The sequence below is a fragment of the Magnolia sinica genome, chromosome 3, assembly GCF_029962835.1.
Source record: "Magnolia sinica isolate HGM2019 chromosome 3, MsV1, whole genome shotgun sequence".
Classification (NCBI taxonomy): domain Eukaryota; kingdom Viridiplantae; phylum Streptophyta; class Magnoliopsida; order Magnoliales; family Magnoliaceae; genus Magnolia; species Magnolia sinica.
Genome location: NC_080575.1, coordinates 15,966,617 through 15,981,215, shown reverse-complemented (window position 1 = coordinate 15,981,215; position 14,599 = coordinate 15,966,617). Strand labels below are relative to the sequence as shown.

The 14,599-nt window shown below is 41.1% G+C and overlaps 1 protein-coding gene across 2 annotated transcripts in view; it reads left to right on the top strand.

The window, feature by feature from the left end:
* Positions 1-1,113: 1,113 nt before the first annotated feature.
* Positions 1,114-14,599, top strand: part of LOC131239604 (cyclin-C1-1-like) — a 51,162-nt gene continuing 37,676 nt past the window's right edge. For both annotated transcript variants that reach the window (XM_058237382.1, XM_058237381.1), the window contains exons 1-3: positions 1,114-1,189; positions 1,304-1,410; positions 11,380-11,419. In XM_058237382.1, coding sequence (XP_058093365.1) covers positions 1,158-1,189; positions 1,304-1,410; positions 11,380-11,419 — 179 coding nt within the window. In that variant the 5' untranslated portion in view covers positions 1,114-1,157. The remainder of the gene's footprint in view (positions 1,190-1,303; positions 1,411-11,379; positions 11,420-14,599) is intronic.

Here is a 14,599-nt window from a genome sequence, read left to right as displayed (position 1 = left end):
GTATTTGCCTCAATTTGTGTTTACTTTCTTAAATAATCACGGTGGTCATTGAAAGGTGCTACCCGTTCTCAGCTGAATACTGGCGGGGTAGGATGCAATCCGTGTCCCGTTCCACGAGGACGCTGATTGCGTCCTACCCTGCCCGTCTTTGGCCCTGATCCTGGGAAACGGATTGGCTACTCGCCCCTGACACCAGCTAATAGCTGGTGGTCGGTGCTCCGTGGGACCTACTATGTTGTGCGTGCTTCATCCATGCCGTCCATCTATTTTAACAGATTATTTTAAGATCTGAGAAAAAAAATGAGTTATATCCCAATCTTAAGTGGGCCACATTACAGGAAACAGTGTTGAATGAGCGTCCACCTTTAAAAAACATTTTGCGGCCATAAAAGTTTTGGATCAAGCTGATTTTTGTTTTTTCGCTTCATCTGGGGCTGTATGACCTAATCAACCAATTGGATGTCAAATAAACAGTACATTGGGCCTTAGGAGGATTTTAATAATGGATGTCCAATTAATATTGTTTTCATGTGGTGTGGTCCACCTGAGATTTATACACCTCTCATTTTTGGGATCAAACCATAAAATGATCCGTAAAAATGGATAAACGGAAAGGATGAAACACATACATCATGCTGGGGCCCACAGAGCACCGACCACCAGCCACGGGGCTGGTGTCAGGGGGAGTAGCCAATCCGTTCCCCTGTTCCTGGTTCTGTAGGTGGGCCCACTCTGATGTATCTGTTTATTCACGCCGTACATTCCTTGTTTTATGTAATTTTAAGCATTGCGCACAGAAATGAATAAGATCCAAAGCTCAAGTCTACAACACTAAAGATGACCCTTGCATTTAATGTAATTGGTATTTAATGCTCGGTGCATTTAAAGCAACGAAGCTTATTATTTTGTGTAGTCTACTTAAGCGTTGGATCTGCCTTATTTTTTGGCTCATGCCTTAGAATAATCTCTGAAAATAGATGGACGGCATGGATAAACGGATACATCACGGTGGGCCCACCCACAGAACCGCCCGTTCGGGGCTAGAGACGGGCGGGGATGGGACGCAATCCGCGTCCGTTCCGTGATATGTCATATGGTACGGTGCTCTGATCTCTCTCTCTCTCTCTCTCCCCCTCTCTCTCTCGTTTCGCAGAGCAATGGCCGCCAATTTCTGGACATCTTCTCACTTGTATTTCATCTCTCTCTCTGTCTCTCTCTCTCTCTCTCTCTCTCTCTCTCTCTACATACACACTTTACAACTCTTCTCTTAAATTTCTTCTGACGATTGTTTAAATGAATACAGCAAACAGCTTCTAGACCAGGAAGAGGTGGACGTTCTGCATTCTCCCGACAAAGAGAAAGGCCTTACTCTAGAAGAATTCAAGTTCATCAAGAGTCACATGACCTCTTGTAATCTCTCATCCCTTCGTCCTTTCGATTTTATGTCATAAATAGATCTTTACCTCTTTTTTTTTAAAAAATTATTTTATTATTTTTTATTTTTAAAATTATGGATTCTTCGATCTCCGTTTTCTAAATTTAGGATATATTTTTTTCTCCGATACAATTTGTTTCGTCAGTTGAAAAGAAGGATGGGCTCTGCAATAGTATGGTTTTCCTAATCGGGAATTTTCAAATTTTGGGATTTTTTTCTCTATTTTGATGATGCCGTATGCTATGATTCTACAATTTAATGAATTTTCATCTGAAAAGAGAGATGTAATTTGTCTTTTTTGTTTTTGTTTTTTTTTTTTTTTGGATTTTTCTTCTTTCACAAAGGCGTGTAGTTTTATGCTACTATTGACTTTTCGGTCGAAATTAAAGATGGGTTTTTGTTATAATGGTTTTCCTGATCTGGGGTTCTCCAAAATTTGCATTTTCTCATTTGGGTTTTGTCAAATTTGATAATTTCTTTTATGTTTTCTAATGTTAGTTTTTACGAAGGTAGTATACCATAATTATACGTTTTTTTTGGGGTGAAAAAAGAAAGTTATGTTTCTATATAGTTATGTTTTTTTTAATGATCCGGGCCTTTCAAATGTTGGGATATCACGTTTTGTTGAAAACGGAATGATCTAATTCTAGAAATTTGCGATTTTTTGGCAGAACAGAACGATGGGCTTCGTACAATAATGGTTTTTGTATGGATTTTCAAATTTTATTTTATTTATTATTTTTTCAGAGGGAACGGAATTTATTAGGAGTACGCAAAAGGCACCAAATAATACATCTCAACTCTACACCTTAAAAAAAGAGGAGAGATTTGCAGATTTAGCCGCATGTACATAAGAAGGCCATCCTAATATGCTACTTTTAATTTTCCTAATGAACTCTTGAAGCAAAGAGCTTCTACTCTGGAAACAACGCCTAACATGATCCCCCCTTATGAACCAAAAAATCACCAAAATAAGCAATCACCACTCAACTTTCCCAACTTTCTGCATCCCTCCTCCATGCCAAGCCCGCAAAAGCTCCGCAACAGGCTTTTGTATCTCCCAAGCAATATAAAAAGCATCCAGGAAGTGGTCCCACACTTTTTGAGCAAATGTGCATTGAATGAAGGTCAATTGACTCTGCATCTCCCATACACATCAAACAAATGTTAGAAAGCACAAGGGATCTTTTTTTTTTTTTTGTAAATTAGTGGCAGTTAGCACTCTCATTCTTCTCACTCTAACCAAACGAAAGCTGCCACCCTTGAAGGGGCTCCATAAAACCATGTATGAAACCGATATGAATGAATGTAGGGCGATCCACATATCATATTGTACAAAGAATTAACGGAAAAGCGGCCCGAGCTATGAACATGCCAAACCATCGAGTCCTCTTCTTGAACTGAGGGGACCACATTCTTCAAATGATTCAACGGCTCCATAATCTCCTCGTCCGTCATATCCTTATGGCAAGGGAGAGACCACACCACAGAACCACCACATATTGAGTAGCAGCTATCTGCGGAGATAAACTTATTCAAAGCGATATGGGCACTTTGGGGAAGCTTCTTGAGGTGTCCGATCTTCGCACCACACATCCCCCCCAAAAATGAACTCAATCTCTTACCCTCGGATAGAAGGAAATCCCTTTGCTAATCAAATACTCAACCAATGTAACCACTTTCCAAAGACTAGGGGCACGATATAAAGATGAACTCTTTAACTCCCCATCCACCCTCCTGCACACCGTATTTGCATGGCCCTCCCTTTTTGAAGGCAAATCTCCATAGTCGCTTTCCAAGGAGCGCCATATTTATAGTTCCCAGATCCCTTCAACCCGCTTCGCCTTTAGAAAACATCTTCCCCTTGAAGAGATGAAACTTCCTTTTCTTCCTTTTCTCCTTTGCCCTCTCTTGCCACATGAAATCTCTTCTCAGTTTTTCCAAAATTGACCTAAGACATTTAAATAACAACATAAAGTACATTATCATATTAGAAAAGACATCTTTAGTAAGAGTTGAGCAGCCTTCCAAAGACAAATAATGGTGCATCCAACTCAAGAGCTTCCTCTCAATCTTCTCAATAACCTATCCTACAAGTGCTTAGCCGGCTTTCCAATGCATAGGGGCAAACCTAAATAAGTCAACAAAAAGGCCCCCCTTTTTTTACATCTGAATACAACAGGTAACTGTGATAGCTCCTCACTATCTATGTGGACTCCAAGCATTTCACTCTTGGTGACATTAATACTAAACTTGAAAATGCTTCAAAGCACAAAATGATTATTTATTTTAAAGATTGAAATCTGAAGCACACAATGATTATTTTATTTTATTATTATTATTATTTTTAAAGATTGAAATTTGAAGCGCACAATGATTTTCCGAAGGTTATCTACTGAGCCCACATTTGCATTGCAACATAAAAGGGTATCATATGCATATTGAAGATGACTAATATGAAAATCCTCTAATTAAACCAATCTCCTCCCCTTTATGAAGCATCTTACTCAACACTTCTCCATTTCCAACCACAAGGAACAAATAAGGGGATAGAGGATCACCTTGCCTAATACCCCTGGAAGCCTTGAAGAAACCCTTCCGTGACCCATTTACCAAAATGGAAAAGGTTGCCGATTCCACACAAGCCTAAATCCAATCCCTCCAATTCTTACCGCAACTTAACCTCCTGAGCATGTAGTTCGGAAGCTCCTAATCAACATGATCATAAGCTTTATCAATGTCAAGCTTGCAAACTACCTCGTATTTCCTTTTTCGATTCTTGGAGTCGATACATTCACGAGTGACTGAGGCGCCATCCAGAATCTGTCTCCATGCTACAAAGGCCACCTAATTCTCAGATACAATATGTGAAAGCACTCCTCGAAACCTAAGAGCCAAGATTTTGCAACAATTTTATATGGACCCCTGATTAGACTAATGGGCCTGAAATCTTTTACCAAATCCACACCTTCTACTTCAAGGATAAGAGTATGAAAGATGCCCTGAGGTCATTTGAAAGGAGACCATGATCATGAAATTCAGAAATGAAGTCCATCATATACCTTTTGATCAGTTGCTAAAATTTTTGGAAAAACATTATTGGAAATCATTTGGGCTTGGGGCCATCTTTCTGCATATTGAACCCCAAAAAACTTTAACCACTTCCTCAGAAATAGGAATATCAAGGGAAGTTACCACCTCGCTTGACAATTGAGGGAATTCCAAATTATCCAGCCGTGGTCTTTTCCATTGTTCCTGAGACAATAGGTCCCTTATAGAATAGCACAATCAAATCGGAAATTTGCCCCTTATTCGATGTTCGAGCCCTTGTGTTAGCTATATTGTGGAAGAAACATGTATTCTTTTCTTATCCCCTTCTTTAAGGCATAAAGCTCTAGATATTTGCCTCCATCTAATTTCCTCTAGTTTGATATGACTAGCATCTGTCGAGGCTAAAGTTGTTCTCTTTTCGAGCTCTTCAGCTACTAACTGATCAACCTCATCTTTGATGTCCAATTCATGCATCTCCTTTAACATAGTATCAAACTTTACCTCCTTAACACCAAAGACTTTTTTTTCCAACAATTTATTTTTTCCTTCAACAGTTCAAGGTTATGAGATAATCAGAAATTGGAGAAACTGGAGAAACTGTCGACTGAAAAAGAAGCACACAAGTCCTTTATCAACCAATCAAACCCATCTATCTCCATCCAGGCTAACTCAAATATGAATGACTTCGGGCCTCAATCTTCCTCCTAAATCTCTAAAAACAATAGGATGGTGATTTGAAATAGGTTTCGGCAGGCCTTGTTGGCTTGCAAGAGGGAACTTTTCAAGCCAATCCGCAGACACCAAAAATCTATCCAGCTACGATAGAATATGATCTTCTTGCCCATTGGACCAAGTGTATTTAGTGCCCTACAATGGTAAGTTCACCATCTCATGTTGATCCACCCATTATGTAAATCCTTTCATACTTCGAGTTATATGCCCCCATTAGATTTTTCATAAGAGAATCTAGCTATGTTGAAATCCCCTCGACACACTACGGAAAATTCCGTTGCTGCCTGATGTTGTTCAGTTCCAACCAAAACTGCTTGCATTGCCCAAGAACACATGGATTGTAAATTGCGGAGAACACTCACCGCCATCAATAAACCATATCCCGTAGCACAACAGACAAAAAATGTCAACAAAACTATCCTCCTTCTAGACCCTTGTATTCCAAGCCACAACAATGCTCCCCCCTGCGCAGATTCTATAACATTCACCGCGAGCTACTCGTTATTCTTTACCCCCCATGTAAAATCCAAAATGCCTCTGTCCATGGTCTGAAGTTTGGTTTCCTGCAATGTTATAACATCCGCTTTTCCCTTTTTTCACGCTTTCCTCACCTGGTTTCTTTTGAGCTTACAACCCAAACCCCTGACATTCCAAGATAAAACTATCATTGTTTAATGATCTTGCCCCTTCTAACCCTCTTTCATCTACCAGACTTACCTGCGAAGTCATAATTGATCGTACATTCTAAACTAAGAACTTTTCTCCTACCTCTAGGAGATTTCCTGGCCTTTAGCAGTGGAAGGTCCTACCGTCTCTCCTCTACCTTGCACGAACTAGAATCGCGCACAAGCGTCCTCATCTCGAGCCCCAAAGGATAATCCCAGTAAGCTACTAACCCTTTTGAGCTCATCCTTAGACCGTCGTAGTTTATCTTTTGATAAGTTACCACCCCTTGGATTACGATTCGAGCCTCTGTTGCCATCCCAATATAACCTATCCAATAACACGAAATTCGTCTGTAAGAGTAGCCTGAAGAGAAGTAATAATCAACGCCTTCTCCATAGCATGATCAACCAATATCAGATTCCCTAGCTCCAGCCCAGACCCTTTCCACAGTCCCCATTTCCTCTTGATGACCAAATCCACCACCCTTTGTTAGCTTTTTGAGAGTGTCACTGTCCATCTGATCGTCAATACTTGAAATCTTCCTCCTCGCTCCCGAGCTCCACTAGGGTGCTAGCACAACTAATTGGAAATAGTTACATGCATCTCCCATGCCTGAAATCCGCCACGAACTCCTCCCTCTGAGTCTTAACTATCTCAGGAGCCTTCAATAGTCGAAGCTCTTCCCGCCCTTGATATATAAAAGGTTGAGAGGATCCTGACATGCGAGATTTAAGCACATGTGCCGGCAAATTCTCCTCTGTCTCACATGTTGGAGATAAGACGAGTGCAAGTAGAAAGTGGGCCCTATCACCACCATGTGTTGCCTCCCCAACCTCCTCTCAAAACTCTACCTGCCATGCGTTAACACATTCAACATCACTGCTGCCATCATAAAAGCTCGCCCTCGAGAGGAGGGCTTTGATGATGGCTTGGTCTGTCGAAATGACTCTGTCTCAGTCCTCCCGCTGCCACATCACTCGAGCCAGGATATGAGCCTCTCAGAAGCAGCCAACACCTGGGGTACATGCCCCCCCAGACCTAGGTTCGGTGTTTAAACTGACGCCCAGTTGTAGTTTGGAGCAAGAGTATCTTGCTTTCACGCACCCACCACACCCTCTGCACCACATGCTTGCATCCCGTTCCCCCTCTCCCCTCCCACCCCTTCCACCAATTGGAGAGCTCCATGTGTCAAACTCTCATTTCGATTTTCTGTAGGAACATTGAGATTGTACTCCATCTTCCAACCCCTATCTCTGATAGCTCCTTCTTGCTAGACCGCCATTACCCCTTCTGATCCATACCTCTCCTCATCAATCTGGAACCCCCCTAGTTCTAAAATCTCTTCCCGAATCACAACCTTAACTGATCTAGGATCTGCCATTGCCCTCTTCTTCTTCACACATACCCGAGCCACCCCCCCAAGCTTCTCGCTATCTTCCCTTACAACATCAATCGTCCCCGCTTCACCCAATCATGCCCCAATCTCCAGGAAAACTTCCCGAAACCGTAATTCTAATGGAAACCCCTATATAAGAAACCAAATCTCCTCCTGCTCGTAAAAGGAATTCTCCACATCTCCTTATCTTTCTCACTGGCCCTTCTTTGAACAAAGCTCCTGTCACCGTCACTTGATCCGGACATAGTCCTGCTTTCATAGATATCCAAACCTTATTTGTCTATATCGGCTTGATAGTGAAGTCATCCTCGTCTAGCCCACAACACTCTTCCAATTGAAAATTTAGCTGCTGAATAGTGGCTTCTTCAGACGTTTCTGCAACCATCAACCACTGTAGAGAGTCCCAGGCCTTCTCTATCACTTATGGCCTAATTTAGACCACTTGTTCATCGCTGGTAGTCTCCTTACATATCCACTTCACCTCTGTACCTTTCTCCCCCTGAAACTTCTGTTTGGATTTTTTGTCAATCACCGCTTCCTCCTACATCTTCTGCTGTATTCTTTCCCTAGCCAGTGTCCTTAAAGGACTTTGAACTTACTCCTTTGCATAGTGTTTTAGTAGCGCTCGTAGCGTAGCTAAAATGCTACGTAGCATGTGCATGTAATGTATTAACCGTGTAAGCTATAGGGCATGTAGCTTACGCTACATGTCGCGTGCACTGTAGTCTGTAGGTAGTGTACACTACCTGAAATGTCCTTTTTTGAAGTGTTTCTTCTATGTTAGTTCAACACCTATTTTAAAATGGTGGTGACTCATCCCCATCACACGTGGCACTACATTAGATCAATCTAGACCATTCAAATTCTAGTCCATATCATGGATAGAGCACTTCGGACCATCCAAAATTGTAGTCCATATCATGAATTTGTGACGTTTCAATAAAAAAGAGGTCACACTTAGAGATGCCTGAAGGCAAAAGAGAGAGAGATTTTGCATGGAAATATGTGGTTGATGATCCAAATTCGTAGTTAAGAACTCGAAGGAATTATACATTTTGTAAATTTTATCACAATTTTCTATTATTTTAATTAAAAAATATTAAGTATCGTATAGCTTATTCTACACGATATAGAGGGCCAAAACCTACACTATACGTACACGCTATTTAAAACACTGCCCTGCATTGGCTCTCTTCCCTCATTTTTGTTCTCCTTGATTCCTGTCTAACTCCCACTTCACCCCTCTACCTTCATTCTTCTTACTACTCACTGTCCTATCTTCTTCTCTAACCTTAAGGCTAAACTGGGCCTTTTGAACTTGATGTTTCTTCCTACTAAAACTTTCCCAATGTTGCAACTTTATCACCGTCGTTGTCTCTTCCTCCAAGTTCATACATACGAAGGCAAACCCCTGAGGGGTTGAGGTCTTCCAGACTCAAGGAACGATCACCTCTACTACTTGCCTTGCCCTTCTGAAAATCTAGAAAAATTAATTGGGAGCCATCCTTCAAGAAACCCCACTACGAACAATGTTAGGAGCTCCGGTAACACCTTCCCTACCCTTCGTCACCCGTTTCTGTCTCCTCACTTCCGTCCACCCTCCCTTCTCTTCTCCCTCATGTTGTACCTCCCCTCCCGCTCTTCCGTTATCTACTTCCCCATCCCGTCCCTCTTTCCCTTACACCTTCTCTCGCCCCAGGGTCTACTATCGCCCTAAACCCCCTCACTCCCTTGTGCAATATTCCTACTTGGACTCCCCTCCCCTCTGCTTCCTTTACCACAATCTCCCTTCTTTCTCTACTCTTGCTTTCCTTTGTTTCTCGGCATCGTAACAATACAATTTTTTTATTTTATTGCTATTTTTTTTTTGCCTTTTATGGTGATCGTGGCTTAGCATTATTCTTCAAATTTGTGGATTTTCAATTGAAAAGAAAAATGGGTTTTTTGGTTAGTAAATATTGCCCAAGGGCCTGTTTGCATTGATGGGATTTTTTTATTTTTATTTTTTATTTTCTAATTTTGAGGAAAAGGGTGTTTTTTGGGAAATGTCATTTTTAGAAAACAATGAAAAATGAAAAGCCACTTCCCTTGGTTGTTTTTCAACAAGTTTTTCTTGAAAAGTTTTTCTTTATTTCCAACTCTATTGTTTGGAACAAAAAAGTAATTTTCATGAAAAAATTACTCGAAGAAGGCAGCACAAGTGTGCACTGAAGATGGATTATGCACGTGTCACATTGTCACACATGAAACAATGGCACATGTGGGATGCTTGAAGATTGATGGTGGCACATGTAGTACATGTTGCATGTTGATACATGTGACATGTGTGCAGCACATGAAGATGGATGGTAGCACATGGCACATGTGGCACAATGACACATGTGGCACAATAGCACATGTGGTACATTTGCACACATAGGGTGCTTGAAACAATGGCACATGTGGGATGCTTGAAGATTGATGGTGGCACATGTAGTACATGTTGCATGTTGATACATGTGACATGTGTGCAGCACATGAAGATGGATGGTAGCACATGGCACATGTGGCACAATGACACATGTGGCACAATAGCACATGTGGTACATTTGCACACATAGGGTGCTTGAAGATGCGGATGGCACATGTTGCACATATGGCATGTTGACACACTTGAAGATGGGTGGTTGTTATTGTTCTCCACGTGGCACATTGGAACATGTATGGTGCTTTAATTTGGACTGTAGCACATGTGGCACATTGGCACATGTGGGGCACTTGAAGGTGGTGACGGCATACTTGCACGTGTGGTGCAATGGTACAAGGAAACAAAGTAGGTCATTTTCAGGAAATGGAAATGACATTTCCAAGGAATTTACAAAACAAAAAAAAAAAAAAAAAAAACCCAGAAACACCATTTTTGTGGAACTAACGTTTCCTCATTATATTTCGACGAATCGGAATAGGCCAAGCAACAATTTTTTTGACAAGCATTTTTCATATTCGATGGATACTTTTCTTTAATTCAGTTTCAAGATCTGAATACTTGAAGATTCTATGCAATGCAGTAAATTATCTGCAAGCGAAAAAGAAACATCCCAATGAAAAGACATCCATAAAAAATCCCAATGAAAAATAGCAAACCACTAGTTGGATTGTGATCACCTGTTCAATGCAGTTTAAATATGAGTGAGCTGAAAAAAAAAACCATATTTATCTTTCAAAAAAATAAAAATAATAAAAATAAAAAATAAGTAAAAGAGCACGTTAGCCATTACAATCTCTATGACATTGATGGTTATGGATGATGATGCATGCTAGTGGGAACAATCCATTTTTCCTTTTTGTTTTCCTTGAGAAAGCACACATATCACAAAAGCAGTCCGCCTCGAGTGTGCCCCTGCATCCCACAGGCCGCCCCACTCGAGCCCGGTGTGAAAATGCCCCTGCATTAATCAGCCTCGGTGAGGAGTCTCGAACACGAGATCTCCCGCTCTGATACTATTTTGATGCGAGACAATTAACCACTTGCTCTAAAAGCTCGAACTGATAGATCGTGGTGAATCAATCATTTTATCTCATAACCCAGGTCCCAAATCCCATGGGTCAAGTCCTCGGCTGAAACCCCATTGTGGGCCCCACATCACATGGGTTCCGCCTCATATAAGCCACCTACCTCACATGGGCTGCCCACTCCGAGTGTCCCCTTGCATCCCACATGCCATCCCACTTGAGCCCAGTGTGAAAATGCCCATGCATTAGCCACTAATGCGTTACTTTTAAGTTGGACTTGTTAGGAGTGACTGCAATGTGAAGGCCCCTTCCTCATTATGAATACTTGGAAACATCCTTACAATTCAGGCAGTTGTTTACCAACTGTATGCAATTTGATTCACATGTGCATCCAAAGGCAGCCTTGGTCTGTTGATTTATGACATGACAATTCTTCATGATTTTTCTTTTATTCATGGAGGGGATCAGATCTTTTAGAAATGATGCTCCTCATGCATTCTTCATATACATAGATATTTTCTTGTGTGTACTCTTAAATAATACAGGCAGTCTTGTCCAACAGACGCACCTCTTTGGTCCATCTACTAACTTCAAAAAACCATTCCAGATATTTCGAAACTGGCTTTTCATGTTAAAGTGAGGCAAAGGTTTGACTTTCTCTCAGTATTGCTTTTACTACTGTCTGTGTACTTAAAATGCAACCATTCTTTATGTGATTATGAGATAATCATTTGATGTGTGATCCTTGTTTGCCTGTAGCAAGATATGTGATTTGCTTCCACAACAGTGTATATCTATTTATTTTGGCATCCATAAAAAAACAGTCGTGTGAAAACCTGCAAATTTTGTTGTCTCTTGTCTGTTCAATTAGTTATGTTGGTGCATATACGGAGTTAAGGATGCATCTTTTCTCTGCTGATTTAGGTTAAAATGCATTATATGCTTCTGCTGGAAATAAGAACTTGTAAGAACATGAAATGAGATTATGATGCACTGTTAGTATTCAGGAACGATTCGGTTTTAAAAAAAAATACAATACGATTTTTTGAAGAGTAATGGGGATTTTATTGAAGGTCTGCTTGCCAAAGCAAAAACAGGAAAAGAATACAGAAGGGAGAAAACCAAAAATCTGCCCAAAAGGCACCCAAGTTACAAATGCTTAGGACAGTTGAGGACCCATTCAGAAACAAATGATTTGACAGACTCAACAATCACCTCAATGGATTTAGAGGAATTTTCGAAGCATCTTCTGTTTCTCTCGCCGCGAACAACCCACCATACAGCTGGTAATGTCAAGAGCCAAGAAGAGCGGTTGTGCTTCCCTCCCACTCCCCTGTGCCATGCCCAGAGAAGGTCTGTAACCGAGGAAGGCATAACCCACGATCCATCAAATTCAGCAATAACATGCTCCCGCACCTTGGAGGTAAAGGGGCAAAAGATGAAGAGGTGGTTGATAGTTTTGGCATCTTGCTCCACACATATATCATACATCCATCCATACATGCATACATAATTATGAAATAAAATAATTACTTTTTAAAAGTAGATAGATTTTTTTTTTATTCTTTCTTTCATAATCTCATTTTACAAACAAGATGAGAGTCAATTGAAGGAGTGAGAGAAATTCTAGAGATTGCAGGGGTTGTCTCCAGAGATTGTGAGAGGGCTCGAGATTCTAAAGACCGATCGAGGGTCGGGGTTCCCGACAATTGCAATTACGATAGTTGATCGAGAGGGTGACCATTTTCATCAAGGTCGCAGGGAGTTTATAGAGCTCGGGGGGAGGAGCACGACACATCGACTAGAAGTTAGAGAGGATTTACTTCCAGGGGTTAGGCGCCCCCCTAGGGTGTCAAGTTTCTTAAAGTCCTTGAGGGTCCTTTCCTATCATTAATATAACATGAGATTTGCTAAGCCCACATGCGTGTGCAAGGCATGCCATTGGCACACCAACAGATGTGCCAGCATTTCAGACAGATTCAGTGTCTAAAGCATCCATTAGGTGAGTCTGGCCATTTATGTTCCCAAAAATAAAGCTGCCCCACTTAGCAGGTGGGCAGTGATTTTAGGAACAAGTGGATGAATTAGAAATTAAAAAAGAAAGAAAAACGTGGATGCGTTAGAAAACTTTGGCCAAGTTCTTCTTAGCCATACATTTGTTTCATAAATTGTGGGCCACCTGACTAGTTAACCAACCTGATTCTTGGCCAGGGCATCTACATAGTGGCACCCTTTGATGGATAGGTTGGATATCATACCTATGTGCCATGGTGGCACATGTGGCATTTACATAAGGTGCTTTGTACATGTGTGTGGGCTTATCAAAACTCATATAATAAAATATAATATAGTGTATGACTCTTTAAAGAAACAGGGAAAAAATCTCTGATGCAGTCCAAGAGCGTATGAGAAGATAGGAGCAGAAGTCAGACCTTGTCTTTGGACAGATGGAAATTTGGCTCCATCCGGATGAAAATTGATTGCCCGGATGCTTGCACCATTCCATGTGTTATAATAGAAAAAGATATGTCAACTCCGTTACAGAGGAAGAACTGACCAGAATGCATGGGAACTTCAATACTCTATTCAAGTGAAAACATGCCCACACCAGATTAGATATCTAGCTCTCCTTTTAAATGTAATTATTTCAAATTTGTCCTTTCAAATGTAATCGTTTCAAATGTTGCGAGGGAGGTGAATGGGATTGCAGATTCTCTTGCAATGAACTGAGTGGCGAGAGGATTAATCACTATCAGAACCTTGTTTTCCTCATGAGGCTGTATTGTTTTCCCTTTTCTTTTCTTTTCTTAACTTGAGAAATAAGTTCATTCACACCACTCTGCGATGCTTTAAGGCGGCTTCCGGATTGAGGATCAACTTGGCTAAGTCAAAATTATATGGAGTGAATCTCTCCGATGCAGAGATAATCAAATATGCAGATCTCATACGATGCAAATCCGCCACTCTTCCTTCTTATTTTGTGGGTCTGCCCCTCGCTGCAGGAACCTCTCCGACTTCTATGTGGGACAAAATTTTGGTCAAATTTCAGAAACTTCTTGTGAGATGGAAGTGCTGATACTTGTTGATAGGGGGCTGTCTGACTCTCATTAAAGCCGCTTTATCTAATCTCCCTACTTATTTCATGTCTCTTTATAAATGCCCTGTGTCGGTGTCATATAATATTGACAAGTTGAGACGTGACTTTTTGTGGTGTGGTCAGGAAAATCAGAGAAAATTCCATTTACTTGACTGGCAGGAAGTTTGCAAACACTTTCAAGAAGGGGGAGCTAGCGTAAAAAATCTGAAGATTATGAAAAAAGCCCTTCTGGGCAAATGGCTGTGGAGATTGGGTACCGAAAGTGGCTCTCTCTGGAACTCTTTGATCAAAGGCAAATATGGTTGTTCCCCAGGTGGTTGGTGGACTAAAGATTCAACAGTCTATAGGGCTTCTCCCCTTTGGAAGGGCATCCTGAGCACCAAAAAAGATTTCCTCAAAAACATCTCCTTCGAATTAGGTAATGGCTGTGCCATTTGATTCTGGGAAGACTGCTGGGTCCATGACACTCCTCTGATGTATCAATTTCCAAGCTTATACCGGCTATCTCTGTGCAAAAACTTTTTTGTGGCTAACAGTTTCTCCTTCACGAACGAAAACGTTGTTTGGGACATCAAATGTGTGAGAAACCTTCATGATTGGGAAATCTCTGAGTTCGGCGACCTGCTATCTCTCATCTCCAAAGCAGTCCCAGTCATCAACATCCCTGATAAGCTGGTATGGCCTTCGGAAAAAAATGGGATGTTCTCAGTTAGATCGTTCTACGCTCGGT